At 40.0% G+C, this 17,500-nt stretch overlaps 1 protein-coding gene across 1 annotated transcript in view; it reads right to left on the bottom strand.

The window, feature by feature from the left end:
* Nucleotides 1–17,500, bottom strand: part of LOC119582925 (transient-receptor-potential-like protein) — a 73,292-nt gene that overhangs the window by 28,795 nt on the left and 26,997 nt on the right. The window contains 6 exon segments of the mRNA XM_037931437.1: nucleotides 199–535; nucleotides 705–744; nucleotides 2,160–2,320; nucleotides 6,315–6,453; nucleotides 8,309–8,520; nucleotides 9,797–9,916. Of these exon segments, the coding sequence (XP_037787365.1) occupies nucleotides 199–535; nucleotides 705–744; nucleotides 2,160–2,320; nucleotides 6,315–6,453; nucleotides 8,309–8,520; nucleotides 9,797–9,916 (1,009 nt within the window).

The raw sequence follows: 17,500 nt of genomic DNA, 5'->3' as shown, positions 1-17,500 counted from the left end.
ATCCCTCTCTCTCTTTCTCTTCCCCCCTCTCTCTCTCTCTCCCTCTCCCCCATTTCTCTCTCTACCCCTCTCCCCCTCATCTCTCTCTCTCTCTCTCTCTCTCTCTCACTCTCTCTCTCTCTCTCCTTCTTCCTCTTACTCTCCTCCCTCCCTCCCTCCCTCCCTCCCTTTCCCCCCAGCATCCCTCTCCCTTCTCACCTATGATCATGCATCCGAGCGAGATCTGCAGCGGCCCGAGATGAGGATTCGTCTGAAACAAGTAGATGATCCTGGCGAAGGAAAAGACGTTGGCGACGGCGAAAACCCCTTCAGCTATGAGGGTGGGGTCGTTGGTGGGCCACTGGGAGCGGGGGACTTCCCTGGGGGGGTGGGGGAGAAAGGGGAAAGGGGGGAGAAAAGGGTCGTTAAGATTTGTGGGCGTTTTGGTTTGCGGGAGAAAGTGTGATCGTACCTCGAGCTTGGGAAAAGTGTGGTCGTAATAAAGGACCTTTATTATTATTGTTATTATGATTAATAATAATAATAATAATAATAATAATAAATTATTATTATTATTACTATTATTACTATTATTATTATTATCATTATCATTTATCATTATTATTATTTTATTATTTTTATTGTTATTATTATTATTATTATTATTATAATATTTTTTTTCTTTTTTTTTAAGGGGGGGTCGTTTTGAGAAGGTGTGGTCGTACCTTGAATTTAGGAAAAGTGTGGTCGTTACAAAAGACTAATCTTTGTTTAGGTATTCATTTTGAGAAAGTGTGGTCGTTCCTTAGCTTCGGGGGAAATAGGTCGTACTAATAAATCTGGTCATATTTTGTATTGGACAAGATGTGGTCGTGATTAAAAACTCGTGTTGTTTTGGTCTGAGAAGTTATAGGTCGTTCTTTGCCTTTGAGAAAATGAAATATCTATATTTACCGCATATTCAGAAGAATTTAAGGCTCTTTACTATTATTATTATTTATTATTATTAATATTATTATCATTATTATTATTATTATTATTGTTATTATTATTATTATCATTATTACTATTATTATCATTATTATTATTATTATTATTATTATTATTATATTATTTTTTATTAAAGAAATTACCAAATTTGATAATGGGAGAAAATATGGTCGTCTTAGCAATGAATTTTGATACTTAAAGGTTATATAGCGAACATTAATTATGCAAAGATGTACAAATGTCACATTTAGGATACGAAAAGACAAAAAAGTACTAGATATATGAAATTAAGTTATGCTACGTATAAGAAGAAGGAAGAAGAAGAAAAATAATGATAATAGTACTAGTACTACCAATAATATTAATAATAGTAATAATTAAAATAATAATAATGATAATAACAACAACAGAACAAAAAACAGCAAAATAATAATAATAATAATAATATAATAATAATAATAATAATAATAATAATAATAATAATAATAAAAGTAATAATAAAACAATAATAATGAAACTACTAATAATAACAACATCAAGAAAAGGGAAAAGAAAAAAAAAGAAAAAGAAAAAAACACTAAAAAGAAGACGCTGAAGAACAAGACAGAAAATAAGAAAATAAGAACAAGAAAAAGAAGAAAAAGAAGAAAAAATGCAAAAAACAAACAAACAAGTAAACAAAACAAACAAAACAGCAAACAAACAAAAAAAAAGTTAACTATACAATAACAAAAACAACAACAACAAAATACACGCACATACCACAGAGCTATTTATTTATTTACTACAAACAAAAACAAAACATAACAAAAACAAAGCAACAACAAAACACACACATATATACCACAGTGCTGTTTATTTATTAACTACAAAAACAAACAAACAAACAAACACACATACCACAAAACTGTTTACTCATTTACTAAAAACAACAACCAAAAAACAAAACAAAAACAAAAACAACATGTAAATAAACAACAACAAAAACAACAACAAAACACACACACACACCACAAAACTGCTTATTCATTCACTATATCCCCCTCCCCTCCCACCACCACCCACCCTACTCACCCTACTCACTCTTCTCACCCTTCTCACTCTTCTCACCCTACTCACTCTTCTCACTCTTCTTACCCTCTCACTCTTCTCACCCTACTCACTCTTCTCACCTTTCTCACCCTACTCACCTTGGCCCATACTTGTTAGTAGTGATCTGCACGAAGGCGACAGCTCTGAGACTGAACGTACACAGATATAACGACAGCATGATAAAGTCTAACCAGTTCCACCACTGGCGTATATAGGCTGTTAGTCCTTCCTCCCACAGCTGTTTGCATTCTGCCCACACCTGGGAATTGGGGGAAAAGGATGTTGAGAATATAGGTTAATGATCTTTATTGCTGTTGTTAGAGTGTGCGGATGAGGCACTAGGGTGGTGTGAGGGTGATGTCAGGGTAGTGTGATTGAGAGACTGGAGGTGTTAAGAGTGATGTCTTCGAGGTGTTAGAGGTGATGTGGTTGAGGTGTTAGAGTGATGTCTTTGAGGTTAGAGTGACGTTTTTGAGGTGTTAGATTGACGTAAAAGAGGCATTAGAGTTACGTCATCGATCCACTAGAATGACGTCATTAAAGAATACACGACATCGAGAAGTTATTGTGACGTCATCAACGTGGGGGCGGAGACTTTACTGACGTCATATTTCGAGGCACAACAAAAGATCCGTGACTAAAAAAAAGCTTCGTTATTGATTGGTTATAAATAAAGAAACAACGGAATGAAAACAACGATAACGTTACAAATAAAGAACAACGGAATGAAAACAACGATAATAACACCAGCGATAATCAAAAGGGTTTGAATTTCACTGTAAACACGAGGTAGTATTTAAAGTGATCCTAAATATAAAGTGAACAGGAGGGGGAGCGTAATGATAAACACGACTGAAATAAAATGGCGCGGATCAGATATGTCTTTGCATTTGTATATACGTTAAATATATTCCTCTTGGCTGTTTCTCACTATTTTCTGTAATTTTCTTTTAAGTGTCAGATTCTGATCTCTACCTTTCTTCTGTTTCTTTGTATGTGCGTCGTTCTTCTTCTTCCCCTCCTCGTTCTCCCTCTTCTCCTTTCTTTTCTCTACCTTACTTTTTCTCTCTCATCTTTTCCTCTCCTCTTCATCTCCTTCTCTCCTCTCTTTTCTTCTTGTTTCTTCTTTTTTCTATTCCTCTTCCCCCATCATTCTTTCATCCACCTTCTCCTCTCCTTTGTACTCCCCCTCCTCCTCATTCTCTTCCTTCTCCCCATATCTAATTTATACTTCTCTTTCTTCGCCTCATTCTTCTTTTTCTCCCTCTCTTCCTACTCCTCTTCCCTTTTCTCCTTCCTCCTCCTACTTTCCTTTACACACCTCTTTGTCTTCTGCCTATTCCTATCCCATCCTTTTTCCTCTCTCTTTTCTTTCCTTCTCCTCTTTCTTTATTTTCTTCTCCTCCTCCTCTTTCTCCTCTTCTTCTTCCTCCTCCTCCCCCTCTTCCTCCTCCTGCTCTTCCTCCTCCTCCTCTTCCTCCTCCTTTTTTTCACCCCCCCTCCTCCTCTTTCCTTCACCTTATCCCCTCTCACTCCGTACACTCCATAGGAAATCTATACTTTTTAAAACTTAATTTTCTATCATTTTTTTTCTCTATGTCTTTTTTTTTTTCATAACAAGAGCTTCTCGGGAATCGTTCTTTCATCCTAACCTCCTACTTATATTAAACCTTCAAAAGAGTGTATAATCGATTTCATAGCTTCCGTTTTCATTTCGTTTCGAGCGTTTCCCATATTTTTACGTTTTTGTTGAAAGTTGCAAGGTTGCGGGGTCAAAGGGAAACTTGCGATTTGGTTTCGTGTTTTTTTTAATTCGTTTATTCAGTGTTATTATTTTTTATATTGTTATTGGTGTTATCGTAATTATCATTATCTTTGTTATCAGTATTGTTATTATTATTTTTGTTGTTATTATTATTGTTATTATTATTACCATCATTATTTTTTTTATTATTATCTTCATCATCGCCATTATGATCATCGTAATCTTTGTTAACATTATTATTATTTTATTATCCTCCTCATCATCATCATTGACTAACTAACTATGCAATACATTTTCCTTTTTTTAATCTCTCATTTTACTATTTTCTTAATCTTCTTTCTTATCATTCGTAAATTTACTGACCTCATATTCATCACGTTCACATCATCATTCCAATTTCACAATGAATGTGATAGATAACGAAAATCTATATAAACTACCAGACAAGTACGTGTCTATATCTAAAAAAATATGACTAAAACATAGCATATCCTATATATATACATGAGAGAGAGAGAGAGAGTCGCCAGATGTATATCCCTAAGTGCTGTAAACAAAGACAATAGCAAAGTCCCCCGATTAATTAGACAGACTAATGGAACAATCAACCTCCCTGCTTTTGCCAAACGCTCCTTTGTCCGTGACACAAAAGTACTAATCTATATTCATGGCTATATCTGTTTCTATCGTTAGAAATTTCTATAGGTTGTTACTCATTATGGGGACCCTCCTATCTAACTATAAATATGCATATGTAAATACGTATGCACACACCCAAATACGCAAACACACACACACACACACACACACACACACACACACACACACACACACACACACACACACACACACACACACACACACACACATTTATCAATATCTTTCTCTCTCTATCTAATGATACAGTACACACAAACATGCACAAATATGCTCCGTAAAGAGTCATATGTCGAAAAAGTTATTTCTTGCCTGCAACTCCCACCGATAATTACGTAATATGACCGCTTATAACTTTTTTTTTTTCCTTGGACTCTTTTCATTGACTTATTTTACCAATGCTTATAAGTCATCAAATAATCACTGCATTAAAGTCATAATTTTGTTTATGTCATTTCTATTAAAAACATAATAGATAGACCAACAAGATTATATATCAGACTAAAAAAAATATATATCACATTTTCTCTTTCTCTCTCTCTCTCTCTCTCTCTCTCTCTCTCTCTCTCTCTCTCTCTCTCTCTCTTTATTTCCAAAATTGACATATCTCATACAAAGACTCAGAACAGAAGCTCTTCAGACAACCCCACTGTGATCTCATTACGCCTTTGCATCAGTCGGGAACATTATAAGACTTTCGCCCACTGCCTTTTCTCGGAACCCTAACTGTCTACGTGATCAGTGAAGCCTGTGGAGATTCCTTTCTGTTGATTTCTACCTGGAAGAAGTAGATTATATCGCAGAGGAAACATACTTTGGACATGTGGGGTTTGTTTACTATGAATTTTGAAAACCCGTTATCATCTCATGACGCCGATTATACAGGAAGATTATATATGTATGAATGTTTATCTACATGTTATATATGTATGCATAGTGTATAAAGGAAATGGATACATATATATGTACACACACACACACACACACACACACATATACATAAATATCTATGAATTTATAATATATTATATATATATATATATATATATATATATATTATATATATATTATATATATTATATATTATTTATCATATATCATATATTATTCACCACATACATTACACACCACACACTACCACATATATTGCATAATCATAGATTAATATTATTTATTTAATTCTCTCTCCCTCTTTCTCTTCTTCTACTTCCTTTTTCTCCCTATCTCTTTCCTCTATTCTTCCATTCTCCCCCCCCTTCTGCTCTCCCTCCTCTTTCTCCTCCCCCCCCTCCCTCTTAATCCTCCTCCCCCTACCCCATTCCTTCTCCTCCTCCTCCCATCTCTTTCCTCCTGCTCTTCCCCTCTCCTACCCCTCCCCCTCCTTCTCCTTCCTCCTCCCAATCCCCTCCTCCTCCTTTCTTCCTCCTCCCCATCCGCTCCTCCTCCCCTATCCCTCCTTCCTCTTCCTCCCCCCCCCCCTCCTCCTCCTCCTTCCTCCTTCTCCTCCTCCTTTCTCCTCCCCCCCCATCCCCCTCCACTATCCTCCTCTTCCGCCTCCTCTTTTTCCATTCCTCCTCCTCCATCCCTATGCCCCCTTTCCTCCTCCTCCTCCTCCTCCTCCCCCCACCTCCTCCTCCCCTATCGCTCCTTCCTTTTCCTCTTCTCCTCCTCCTCCTCCTCTTCCTCCTCCTCCTCCTTCACCTACACCCTCTCCTACCCCTCCCCTTCCTCCTCCCTCCCCTCCCCCTCCCCCTCCCCTTCCTCCCCCTCCCCCTCCCCCTCCCCCTCCCCCCCTCCTCCTCCTCCTCCACGCCCCTCTCACAAACCTTACCATGCCAGTGACCCAGAAGAAGATGAGCCATTCCACGAACGTAGGCGCAGGTCCCCTTATGTTCCTGCGGTGTCTCTCGCTCCCTTCGGTTCTCGTCGAAGCCAGGACGAGCAGCAGGAGGAAAATCCCGAAGGAGGCGCTGCAGGAGAAGGGAACAGGAGAGAAAAAATAGTAAGATGGAATGGTGGAGGGAGAATTATGGTAGGGTGTTGTGCATTAAAAAAAAGAAACATTATCTATTTATTTATTCTTTTATGAAAGGGTTAGGTAGTGCGTTGTATTTAGTGGTGAGTGTCACTGATTATTTTTTTTATCATTATCATAATTATTAACATCATCATCATCATCATCATCATCATTATATCACTATCATCATGTTATGATTTGGTCTCTTATCTCTCTCTCTCTCTCCCCCTCCCTCCCTCCCTCCCTCCCTCCCTTCCTCTCTCTCTCTCTCTCTCTCTTCTCTCTCTCTCTCTCTCTCTCTCTCTCTCTCTCTCTCTCTCTCTCTCCGTCTCTGAGTTTTTCCTTTCTCTCACTTTTACTCAACTTTTATTTTTTACTCCTATTCCAATAACTGGTTTACAGCAAAAGCGTCATTCTCTCTCGTAACTTTCTTTCGGAGAATGGTAATAAAAATCTGTTCACTCTTATTCTTCCACTGCGTTTATCTCTTTATCTCTCTCTTCCCTCTCTGCCTATCTCTCGTTTTCCCTGTTTATTCTCTCTCTCTCTCTCTCTCTCTCTCTCTCTCTCTCTCTCTCTCTCTCTCTCTCTCTCTCTCTCTCTCTCTCTCTCTCTTCTCTCTCTCTCTCTCTCTCTCTCTCTCTCTCTCTCTCTCTCTCTCTCTCTCTCTCTCTCTCTTCTCATTCGCTCGCCCTTCCCTGTTTCCCCCTCCCTCCCCCCTCCTCCTAATCCATTTATCGGTTAACAATAAAAGCACAATTTTCTCTCTTGATTGGTAGAAAAAAAACAACCCTCTACTCTCTTCCTAATTCCATTATTTTTTATTTAATTATATCTATTTTTCATTTACAATTTATCATTTTTTTCTATTTGTTTATCTTTTTCTTTCTTTATTATTTATTTATTTATTTATTTTTTTCTCTTCCTTTTTTTTCCTTAACACGAACACACATCCTCAGATATTTGATTCTGTCTATCTACACATTTACCTACTTCCGTATGGAAGAAAAACCCACAATATAAAAACTACTTCCATACTTCTATATGTTTATATGAAGATTTGTGTACATGTTTCAATCTAATTGCTCGTTAGTCTATTTACCAACGTTCATCACGCATATACAGACGCATAAACGCACAAACGAACAAAAACACAAAGACGTAATCACACACACACAAGTACATTTAAGTACACGCACATGGAAGCATAAACACACCCAGGTATACATGAACACAGACAAACACATGTGGCCTCTTAAACACACACATATGTTCAAACACACACACACACACACACACACACACACACACCACACATACTCACACACAAACAAAGAAACACACACACACACACACTCACATAAACAAACACACACACACACACAAACACATAGAAACAAACAAACACACATAGACACACACGCTACACAAGCACAAACACACACACACACACACGCGCGCGCGAGCACACACACAAACAGAAATAAACACACATAGACACACACACAAACACACATAGACACACGCAAAAAAACACACACATAAACACACACACACACACACAAATAAAAAACAAACATACACACACACACAAACACACACGCAAACACACACACACACACACACACACACACACACACACACACAGCCATCCAACCTTCCCCCCAAAAAAACAAAAAAACTAACAAAATAACTCTTTCCTCCTAACCCTCACCACCTCTACCTCCTCCTCCTCCTTCTCCTCCTCCTCCTCCTCCTCCTCCTCCTCCCCCTCCTCCTCCTCCTCCTCCAACCAACCCCATCCTCACCTGTGATAGATGAATTTCATGAAGGGTGACCTTATGACCCTCCCGAGCTGCGTCCTCGGGAAGATGAGGTAGATAACAGCGATAACAGGCATGCAAATGATGATGGAGAGGCACAGCAAGATTTTGACGACTGCGTTCCGGCGGCGCCAGATCGGGAGGCCCTCATGCCACACCGAAGTCAGGAGTTGCTGGCAGTTCGGGTGTGCCACGAACTGCGGGGGTGGGTGGGGGTTGGGGGGGTTGGGGAAGAGGGAAGGGGGAGAAGAGGGGTGTTGGGTAGGTGGGTTGGGGAGGAAGGGGGAGGAGGGAAGGAGGAAGGCGAAGGGGAAGAGGGGGGTTGGGTAGGTGGGTTGGGGAGGAAGGGGAAGGAGAAGAGGGAAAGGTGGAGAAGAGGGGGAGGGAAGGAGGGAGGAGGAGGGAAGGGGGGGATGGGAAAAGGGGGAGGGAGGGAGGAGGGAAGGGGGGGTTGGTAGGGGAGGAAGGGGAAAGGGAAGAGGGAAGAGGGGGGTTGGGTAGGTGGGTTGGGGAGGAAGGGGAAAGGAAAGAGGGAAGAGGGGGGTTGGGTAGGTGGGTTGGGGGGAGGAACGGGAAGGGGAAGAGGGAAGAGGGGGGTTGGGTAGGTGGGTTGGGGAGGAAGGGGAAGGGGAAGAGGGAAGAGGGGGGTTGGTAGGTGGGTTGGGGAGGAAGGGGAAGGGAAGAAGAGGAAGAGGGGGGTTGGGTAGGTGGGATTGGGGAGGAAGGGGAAGGGAAGAGGGAAGAGGGGGTTGGGTAGGTGGGTTGGGGAGGAAGGGGAAGGGAAAAAGGGGGAGGGAGGGAGGAGGGAAGGAGGGAGGGGAAAAGGGGGAGGGGGGAAGGAGAAGGGAAGGGGGGAGGGGAAGAGAAAACGAGAGGGAAGGGGGAGGGAAGGAGGAGAAGGAGAGGGGAAAAGGGGGAGGAAAGGAGGAGGGAAGGGGGGAGGGGAAAAGGGGGAAGGGAAGGAGGAAAAAGGAAGGGAGAAGAGGAAGAGAGGGACGAGGAGGAGGAGGAGGAGGAAGAGGAAGAAAAGAAAGAATAGATTAATAATCATTATCCAAGTAGATAAATACAAAGAGAAAGAATAAAGAAAGAGAGAAAGAAAAGAAAAGAAAAAAAAGAAAAAAAGAAAAGAAAAAGAAAAGAAAAAGAAAGAAAAAAAAGAAAAAAAAAAAAAAAAAATATTATATATATATTATATATATATATATAGATATATATATATATATATATATATATATATATATATATATATATCAGACGCATAAAGACCTCAAACAAAAGAACATAAAACGACATATAAACACATTAAAAAAAAAAAAAAAAAAAAAACAAACGAAAAAAAAAAAAAACAATAACAATACCATAATTACCATACCACAAAACAAAAACTAAAAAAAAAAAAAAAAAAAACACCAACAACAACACCACAAACGAAAAACACCACCACCACCACCACGCAAGTCGTCCTCTCACCTGCTTCTGGTCGTACTTGAGGGCCAGCTTGAGTCTCGACAGGTTGAGTCGTTCAGGGTCGTCCTCATCATCTGAGACATCCGAGTCCTCCTCGCTCCGTCGGTTGAGGACTGCGATTACCTGGTGGAGGAGGAGGTGGTGGAGTGGTTAGGTGGAGGTGGTGGAGTGGTTAGGTGGAGGTGGAGGGCGGATGAGGGGGTGGTGGAGGGTGGAGATGGAGGGGGAGGGTGGAGGGCGGATGAGGGGGTGGAGGAGGAGGTGGTGGAGTGGTTAGGTGGTGGAAGAGGGGGTGGTGGAGGGGGTGGTGGAGGGAGGATGAGGGGGTGGTGGAGGGTGGATGAGGGGGTGGTGGAGGGGGTGGATGAGGGGGTAATGGAGGGTGGGGTGGAAGGTGGAGTGGTTAGGTGGAGGTGGAGGTGGAGGATGGAAGTGGAGGGTAGTGGTGGATGAGGGGGTGGTGGAGGGTAGAGTGGTTAGGTGGAGGGTGGAGAGGGGGTGGATGAGGGGGTGGTGGAGGGGGTGGTGGAGGATGGAGAAGGTAGAAGAACACAGCAGAAGGATATATATGCATCAATTTTAATAATAATAATAATAATTTCTACTTCATCAATACGATTAATTTGAAATATAATTTGCCATAAAAATATCAAAGATAAGATCAGCAGATAATATGCTTACTGCAAAAAAGTTATGACTAAAATTAATCACATAACAGACTCGATGAACGCGAAAAAAATATCCAATAAAAAAGCGTTAAAAAAACACCATATTTATCAGAAGTTGAACCATGCTATTAGAATGAAAAAAAAAAAATGTTTTTGAAGTACAAGCTCTAGATTTTTCAAACAACTATATTTTTCTCTAAAAGTCAGTTAATGAGCTACACGAAATCTTATTGCAAACCCTTGACTACTTGGGCGTCAGATAGTAATAATGATACAAGAGAGAGAGAGAGAGAGAGAGAGAGAGAGAGAGAGAGAGAGAGAGAGAGAGAGAGAGAGAGAGAGAGAGAGAGAGAGAGAGAGAGAGAGAGAGAGAGAGAGAGAGTGAGTGAGAGTAAGAGTGGGAGAGAGAGAGAGAGTGAGAGAGAGAGAGAGAGGAGAGAGAGAGAGAGAGAGAGAGAGGAAGAGACGAGAGAGAGGAGAGAGAGAGAGAGAGAGAGAGAGAGAGAGAGGATGAGGGAGAGAGAGAGGAGGGAGGAGAGAGAAAGAGAGAAGACAGACAGATAGATAGATGAGAGAGATAGAAGAGAGAGAGAGAGAGAGAGAGAGAGAGAGATAGAGAGAGAGAGAGAGAGAGAGGAGATGAAGATCAAAGTGAAGTGAATTTCATTATCAGTCAGAAAAGGAGGAAAATAAATGAAAAATTAAATTTCCGAGGAGATGAAACACACACACACACACACACACACACACACACACACACACACACACACACAACTCGGTCTTATGTATTTACCTTTTCATAGGTTCACTAGAGAGTACAGAGGGAGGGGGGTGGGATAAGGAGGGAGGGAGAAAGGTGGGTTCAGAAAGGGAAGACAGAGAGAGAGAGAGAGAGAGAGAGAGAGAGAGAGAGAGAGAGAGAGAGAGAGAGAGAGAGAGAGAGAGAGAGAGAGAGAGAGAGAGAGAGAGAGAGAGAGAGAGAGAGAGAGATTGAGGAAGGGAATGAGGGTGAAAGAAATAGTGAAAGAAAGAGAGAGAGACAGAAAAAGAAATAGAGAAAAAGAGAGAGAAGGACAGACAAACAAAAACAAAAACCAAACAAACAAACAAACGAAAACACAAAAAAGAGAGAAAACAAAGAGAAAAAAACAAAAAAAATAGAGAGAGGAACAAGAGGAGACAGAAGAGCCAGAACCTCCTCATGACCCTCCCTGGCCTCAGTGTATGACCTCGACGAGCGATTAATAATCCTAATAACTTAATGGCTCACGTCCTGCCACGTCTCATCAACACAGCTTAAGGATTTTTCTTACTCTCTTCACTCTTAGCTGAGGAGGTTTTTCATCGGATATATAAAAAATATATATATATATTATATATATATATATATATATATATATATATATATATATATATAGATATATATATATATTATATAGATATATATATAAAATATTATAATATAATATATATATATATATATATATAATATATATACATATATTATACATACATTATATAATGTATATAATATATATATATTATAAAATATATAATATATATATATATATATATATATATTATATATATATATATATATACTGTGTAGTGTGTGTTGTGTCTGTTTTCTTCTCATTATGTAATTCTCTCTCTCTCTCTCTCTCTCTCTCTCTCTTCACCCTCTTCATTTTTAACGTGTCTATCTTCCTCTCTTACTCACTAACTTTTTTCTCTCATTCGGTCTATCTCTTTCCTTTACTTCTTCTTTCTCTCTCCTACTCTCCAACTATATCTTTTTTCCTCTCTCTTCCTTTCAACCTCCTCCTTCTTCCTTTCGTATTTCTTCTTTCTCTCACCTCTCACTCTTTCTTAAGATATTTTTTTTCTCTCTCGTGACAAAAACTTCTCCCTCCGTTTTGATAACATTTTGTCTCTTTCTTCTCCGATTTTTTTTTCTCTCTTTCTCGATAGATTTTCGTTTCTTAATCTATCTTTCCTGACAAAATGTGCTTCTTCTTCTCTTACTCTCTCTCTCTCTCTCTCTCCATTTCTGTCTCTCTCTCCTTCCCCCTCTTTCCCTCTCATCCTTTCTCTCCCTCTCTACCTTCCCTCTCCCTCTCCCTCCCTACTCTTTCTCTCTCTCTCTCTCTCTCTCCATTTCTATCTGTCTCTCCTTCCTTCCCTCCGTCCCCCCTCTTTCCCTCTCATTCCTTTCTCCCCTCTCTACCTATCCCTCTCCCTCTCCCTTCCTACTCTCTCTCTCTCAAAAAAAAAAAAAAAAAATCTCACCCTCTCTCTCTCTTTGGATAAAATCTAATCTCTCTAAATATATTTTTTCTCTCCCATCCCACCCAACTCTGACTCAAACCTCACACACACTTTCCAACCAGACGCGTGTGAAATCGCCTTCCATTTTAAGTAAGTGGAATTATCGTAAAGCAATTATAAGTAGAGTAATTAGGCAAGAGCGATTAACGGAGAGTTTCCATCCTTCCTCGGGCCCGCGGTGTGTCCAGGTAACTTGGCCCGAGTTAGTGATGGAGTTTGCCAAGTTATTCTCACCAGGTGCCTTGTAACTTGGGGGATCGCCCGCTAAATGGAGATGCATGCACCCTTGTCCCTCTGTGTCTGTTTGTTTGCAGGCGGTAAGAGAGATGTACACAAATATGCAGACACAGTGACACACTCACGCAAACGCACACACACATACAGACACACGCATATACAGACAAACATAAAAACATACACGTACGTATGTACATACACATGCACATACACGTATGTGCGTGTACATATAGACATAGACAAACACATACTCACCCATCGACACACACACACAAACACACACAAACACACACACACAAACACAAACACACGCAAACACACACACAAACGCAAACACATACACACAAACACACGCACACACAAACACACACACACACGCACACGACCCCGCATTCCAACAGACACAGCTCCTCACGAAAGACAATGCATCTTACATCCCATCCCGGCCCCGAAAAATAGTGCAGTTACCCATAAATTATTTAAGGCGAAGCGAACGAATACGAAGGAAGAGAAAAGACGTGACATTTATCAAAATTTCACAGGTAAAAATATCAGGCCTCCACAGAAAACGGGAGTTCGTACTTGAAAGGGGGATACTCTACCATTTCTGAATTATGTGTATATTTTCTTATCTCTGGCCACACACGCTCGTATATATTTCATCGCATACATTTATACGCACTTTACTAAATCCATTTACGCTTATAAACACGCATACAATGCTGCCTCCACTCGCACAAACACACACAGGGACATTTATTTATCTATACCTACATATGTGCGTATAAATATATGTATGATTTAATGTTCGTGTATGTATGCGCGTCTCCATGTACAAAAACGTATTCCTATAAGGTCATGAAAGGGAGTGGTGCCGTTGCTACTATTAATATTTATGTCAGGTGATAAGACTCATGATTAATCTGGTTGAATTTCTCTTTCGTTCTCTCTTCCTCTTTCTATCTGTCATTATTTTTTTTTGTCTGTCGGTTTCTTGGTATGTATCCTTTACTTTTGGTCCTTTGTTCACTTCTCTGTCTGTCTGTCTGCCTGATTCTTGTTTTCTCTTTCTCTTTTTCTCCCTCTCTCTCTCTCTCTCTCTCTCTCTCTCTCTCTCTCTCTCTCTCTCTCTTCTCTCTCTCTCTCTCCCTCTCTCTCTTTCTCTCCCCCCCCTCTCTCTCTCTCCCCTTTCTCTCTCTTTTTCTCTCCCCCCTCTCTCTCTCTCTTTCTCTCTCATTCTCTTCCTCCTTCTCCCACCCTCACCCTCCCTCACTCCCCTCCCTCCTCCCTCTCTCCCCACCCATTCCCTCTCCCCTCTCTCTCTCCTCTCTCCTACCTCTCTCTCCCTCTCTCTCCCTCTAATGCCAATCCCGTAATGCCTCTCTCCCTGCAATGAACAGCGCAACAGTGCCACAGTGCCATAGCGCCCTCGTGGGGCCTGCGTGCTAGGGAGTGGTCTGAGTGCAAGTAGGATCAAAGACTTTTTAGAGTATATGATAATAGGATTTGAATTGATGGATATTAACAGCGGGTGAAAATGTCTGTCTGTTTATTCCGTCTGTCTGTCTGTCTATGCAAGTATGTATATGTGTGTGTGTATCTGTCAGTCTATCTATCAGTCTGTCATACTACCTATATATATATATATATATATATATATATATATATATATATATATATATATATATATATATATATATATATATTTTGTGTGTGTGTGTGTGTGTGTGTGGTGTTGTTGTGTGTGGTGGTGTATGGTATATATATATGTATATATATACATACATACATACATAAATACATATATATAATATATATAATATATATATATAATATAATATAATATATATATATATATATATATATATATATAAGAGAGAGAGAGAAGAGAGGAGAGAGAGAGAGAGAGAGAGAGAGAGAATGAGAGAAGAAGAGAGAATGAAAGAGAGAAAGAATGAGAAAGAGAGAGAGGAGAGAGAGAGAGAGAGAGAGAGAGAGAGAGAGAAGAGAGAGAGAGAGAGAGAGAGAGAGAGAGAGAGAGAGAGAGAGAGAGAGAGAGAGAGAGAGATGAGATGGAGGAGGAGAAATGAGAGAGAAGAGAGTGAAAGAGAGATGAGAGAGAGAGAGACAGAAGAGTGAGAGAAAGAGTGAGGAGCAGAGAGAGAGAGGAGAGAGGAGAGGAGAGAGAGAGAGAGAGAGAGAGAGAGAGACGAGAGGAGAGGAAGAGAGAGAGAGAGAGAGATGGAGAAAGAGAGAGAGAGAGAGAGAGGGGGGAGAGAGAGAGAGGGGAGAGGAGAGAGAGAGAGAGGGAGAGAGAGAGAGATGGAGAAAGAGAAAATGTAAAAAATCCTCACACTCCAAGTTCAAACAAGAAAGAAGTGGAAAAAAACGAACGATTTGAACATTCCTCTCCTCAAGTTATCGGCACCGACTTCGTCTTCGTAATTCAGCGCTGATTTTTTTTATTTATTTATTTATTTATTTATCTATTTATCTATTTTTATAGAAAATACGTCTGACTCTCACATACTTGCGTGATGACCTCCATAGCTAACTCTCACAGTCTGTATGTCTGTTTATCTATCTGTCTATCTGTTTGTCTATCTACCTATCTTTCTATTCGTATATCTACCTGTCTGTCTACCTACTTGTCTATCTATCTACATATCTATTTATTTATATATCTATCTACCTATCTGTATATTTATTTATCTATTTACCTATCTATCAGCTATCTACCTAAACTGACTATCTATCTATCTATTCAACCATCTATCTATCCATCCATTTATTTTTCTCCCTACCTACTTACCCCTCTATCTATCTATCTGCCTGCTTATCTATCAGTTCATCCATCTATCTATCTATCTACCTATCTATATATCTACCAATTTATCTATCTACCCATCAATCTATCCAACCATCAATCTATCACTTTACCCATCTACTCATCTATCTATCAGTTTATCTATCAGCTTATCTCCAACCTAACACTACAGTCACTGACCCATAAAATGAGCGTGCAATCATCCTCCCCCTTTGCAATATCTTCTTCAATGCGTTTGGGTTGCAATCATTACTGGGTTCAGAGCGTACTGTTATAGCAAGGACTGGAATGGACCGCGAGAGAGATTATAATTGAATCGCTTGGCCTCTCACGCTGTTGCAATAGCGTCTGATGTTGCAAAGGGAAAATTGGGCTGGAATTGCAACATCTTGGAGGAACTGCTTGTGGCGTTGGTTCTTTATGTGTGATTCCTTGTGTGTTTGTTTCTTTTTTTTTCTTCTAAATTTTGATTTTTGATTGGTGTTCTTCTTAATCTTTCTCTTTATCTTATTTTTCTTTCTCTCTCTTTTTTTTATATTTATTTATCTGCTTTGTATGTCTGTCTTTCTTGGGTGCTTCTCTCTCTGCTTCTTCAATTCTCTCCGTATCATTCATTATCTCTCTCTCTCTCTCTCTCTCTTTCCTTTCTTCCCCTCTTCTTCCCACTCACTCTCCTCCTCCCTTCACTCACTCTCCCTCCCTCCCCTATCTCCCCCTCACTCATTCTCCCTTCCCTCATCCTCCCCCTCCCCCACCCCCCCTCATTCCCTCTCCCCCTCTTCCCCATCTCCCTCTCACTCCCTACCTCACCCCCCTTCACTAACACACCCACTAACACACTAACACACTCACTCCCTCCTCCTCCCCCTCCCCTCCCACCCCCTACCTCTCTCTCTCTCTCTCTTTTGAAACCCGTAATGAGCCACAGTAACTGTTTGACAGCAAGTTCCATTACGGATATTAATGCCGGCTCCATTATTCCCCGCGTAATTATATAGGCCTTTTCGAGATCTAATTACCTCTTATTAATGGCAATCATGTGGTCTGTACAATGTTAGGTGTTGGTTCTTCGGGTTAGCGTGTTCAGTTAATTGGAATTTAGATTTTAATGATGGAATTGATAGGTCTCATCACCCCCCTCCCCTCCCCCGAAAAAAAAATGAAATTACAGTGAAGAAATTAAGAATGAAAAAGGAATTACTTTTTTTTAAAGGAGTAACTAAAATGAAATTGAAATAACTTTTTTTTTTTTTTAAGGATAAACTAAAATGAATTAAAGTTACTTATTTTTTAAGGGAGAATTATCAATTAGTAAAATAAAAATATCTTTTATCATTATCGTTACTTCTGTCAACAACATTCAATAATTAGTTAAAAAAACCAATATCACTAATAAAAGTAACAGTAATAATGATCACAGAACAATAATAATCATAAACAAAGATAATGCTAATATTACTATCTTCAGTCACAGTCCAAGTTTATTCCTTCAACTACATTCACAATCAACAATCACTATCAATACATGACATACTCTTTCTTAATTCACAAAGACATTCATTATCATATCACACTCTTTATTTCACTGTCATAGCTTCATCTTCATTACGTCACTATTCATCAACCTGTTACCATCCTCACTCTACT

Source organism: Penaeus monodon, chromosome 16, assembly GCF_015228065.2.
Source record: "Penaeus monodon isolate SGIC_2016 chromosome 16, NSTDA_Pmon_1, whole genome shotgun sequence".
NCBI lineage: Eukaryota > Metazoa > Arthropoda > Malacostraca > Decapoda > Penaeidae > Penaeus > Penaeus monodon.
This window is presented reverse-complemented; position numbering and strand designations above follow the sequence as displayed.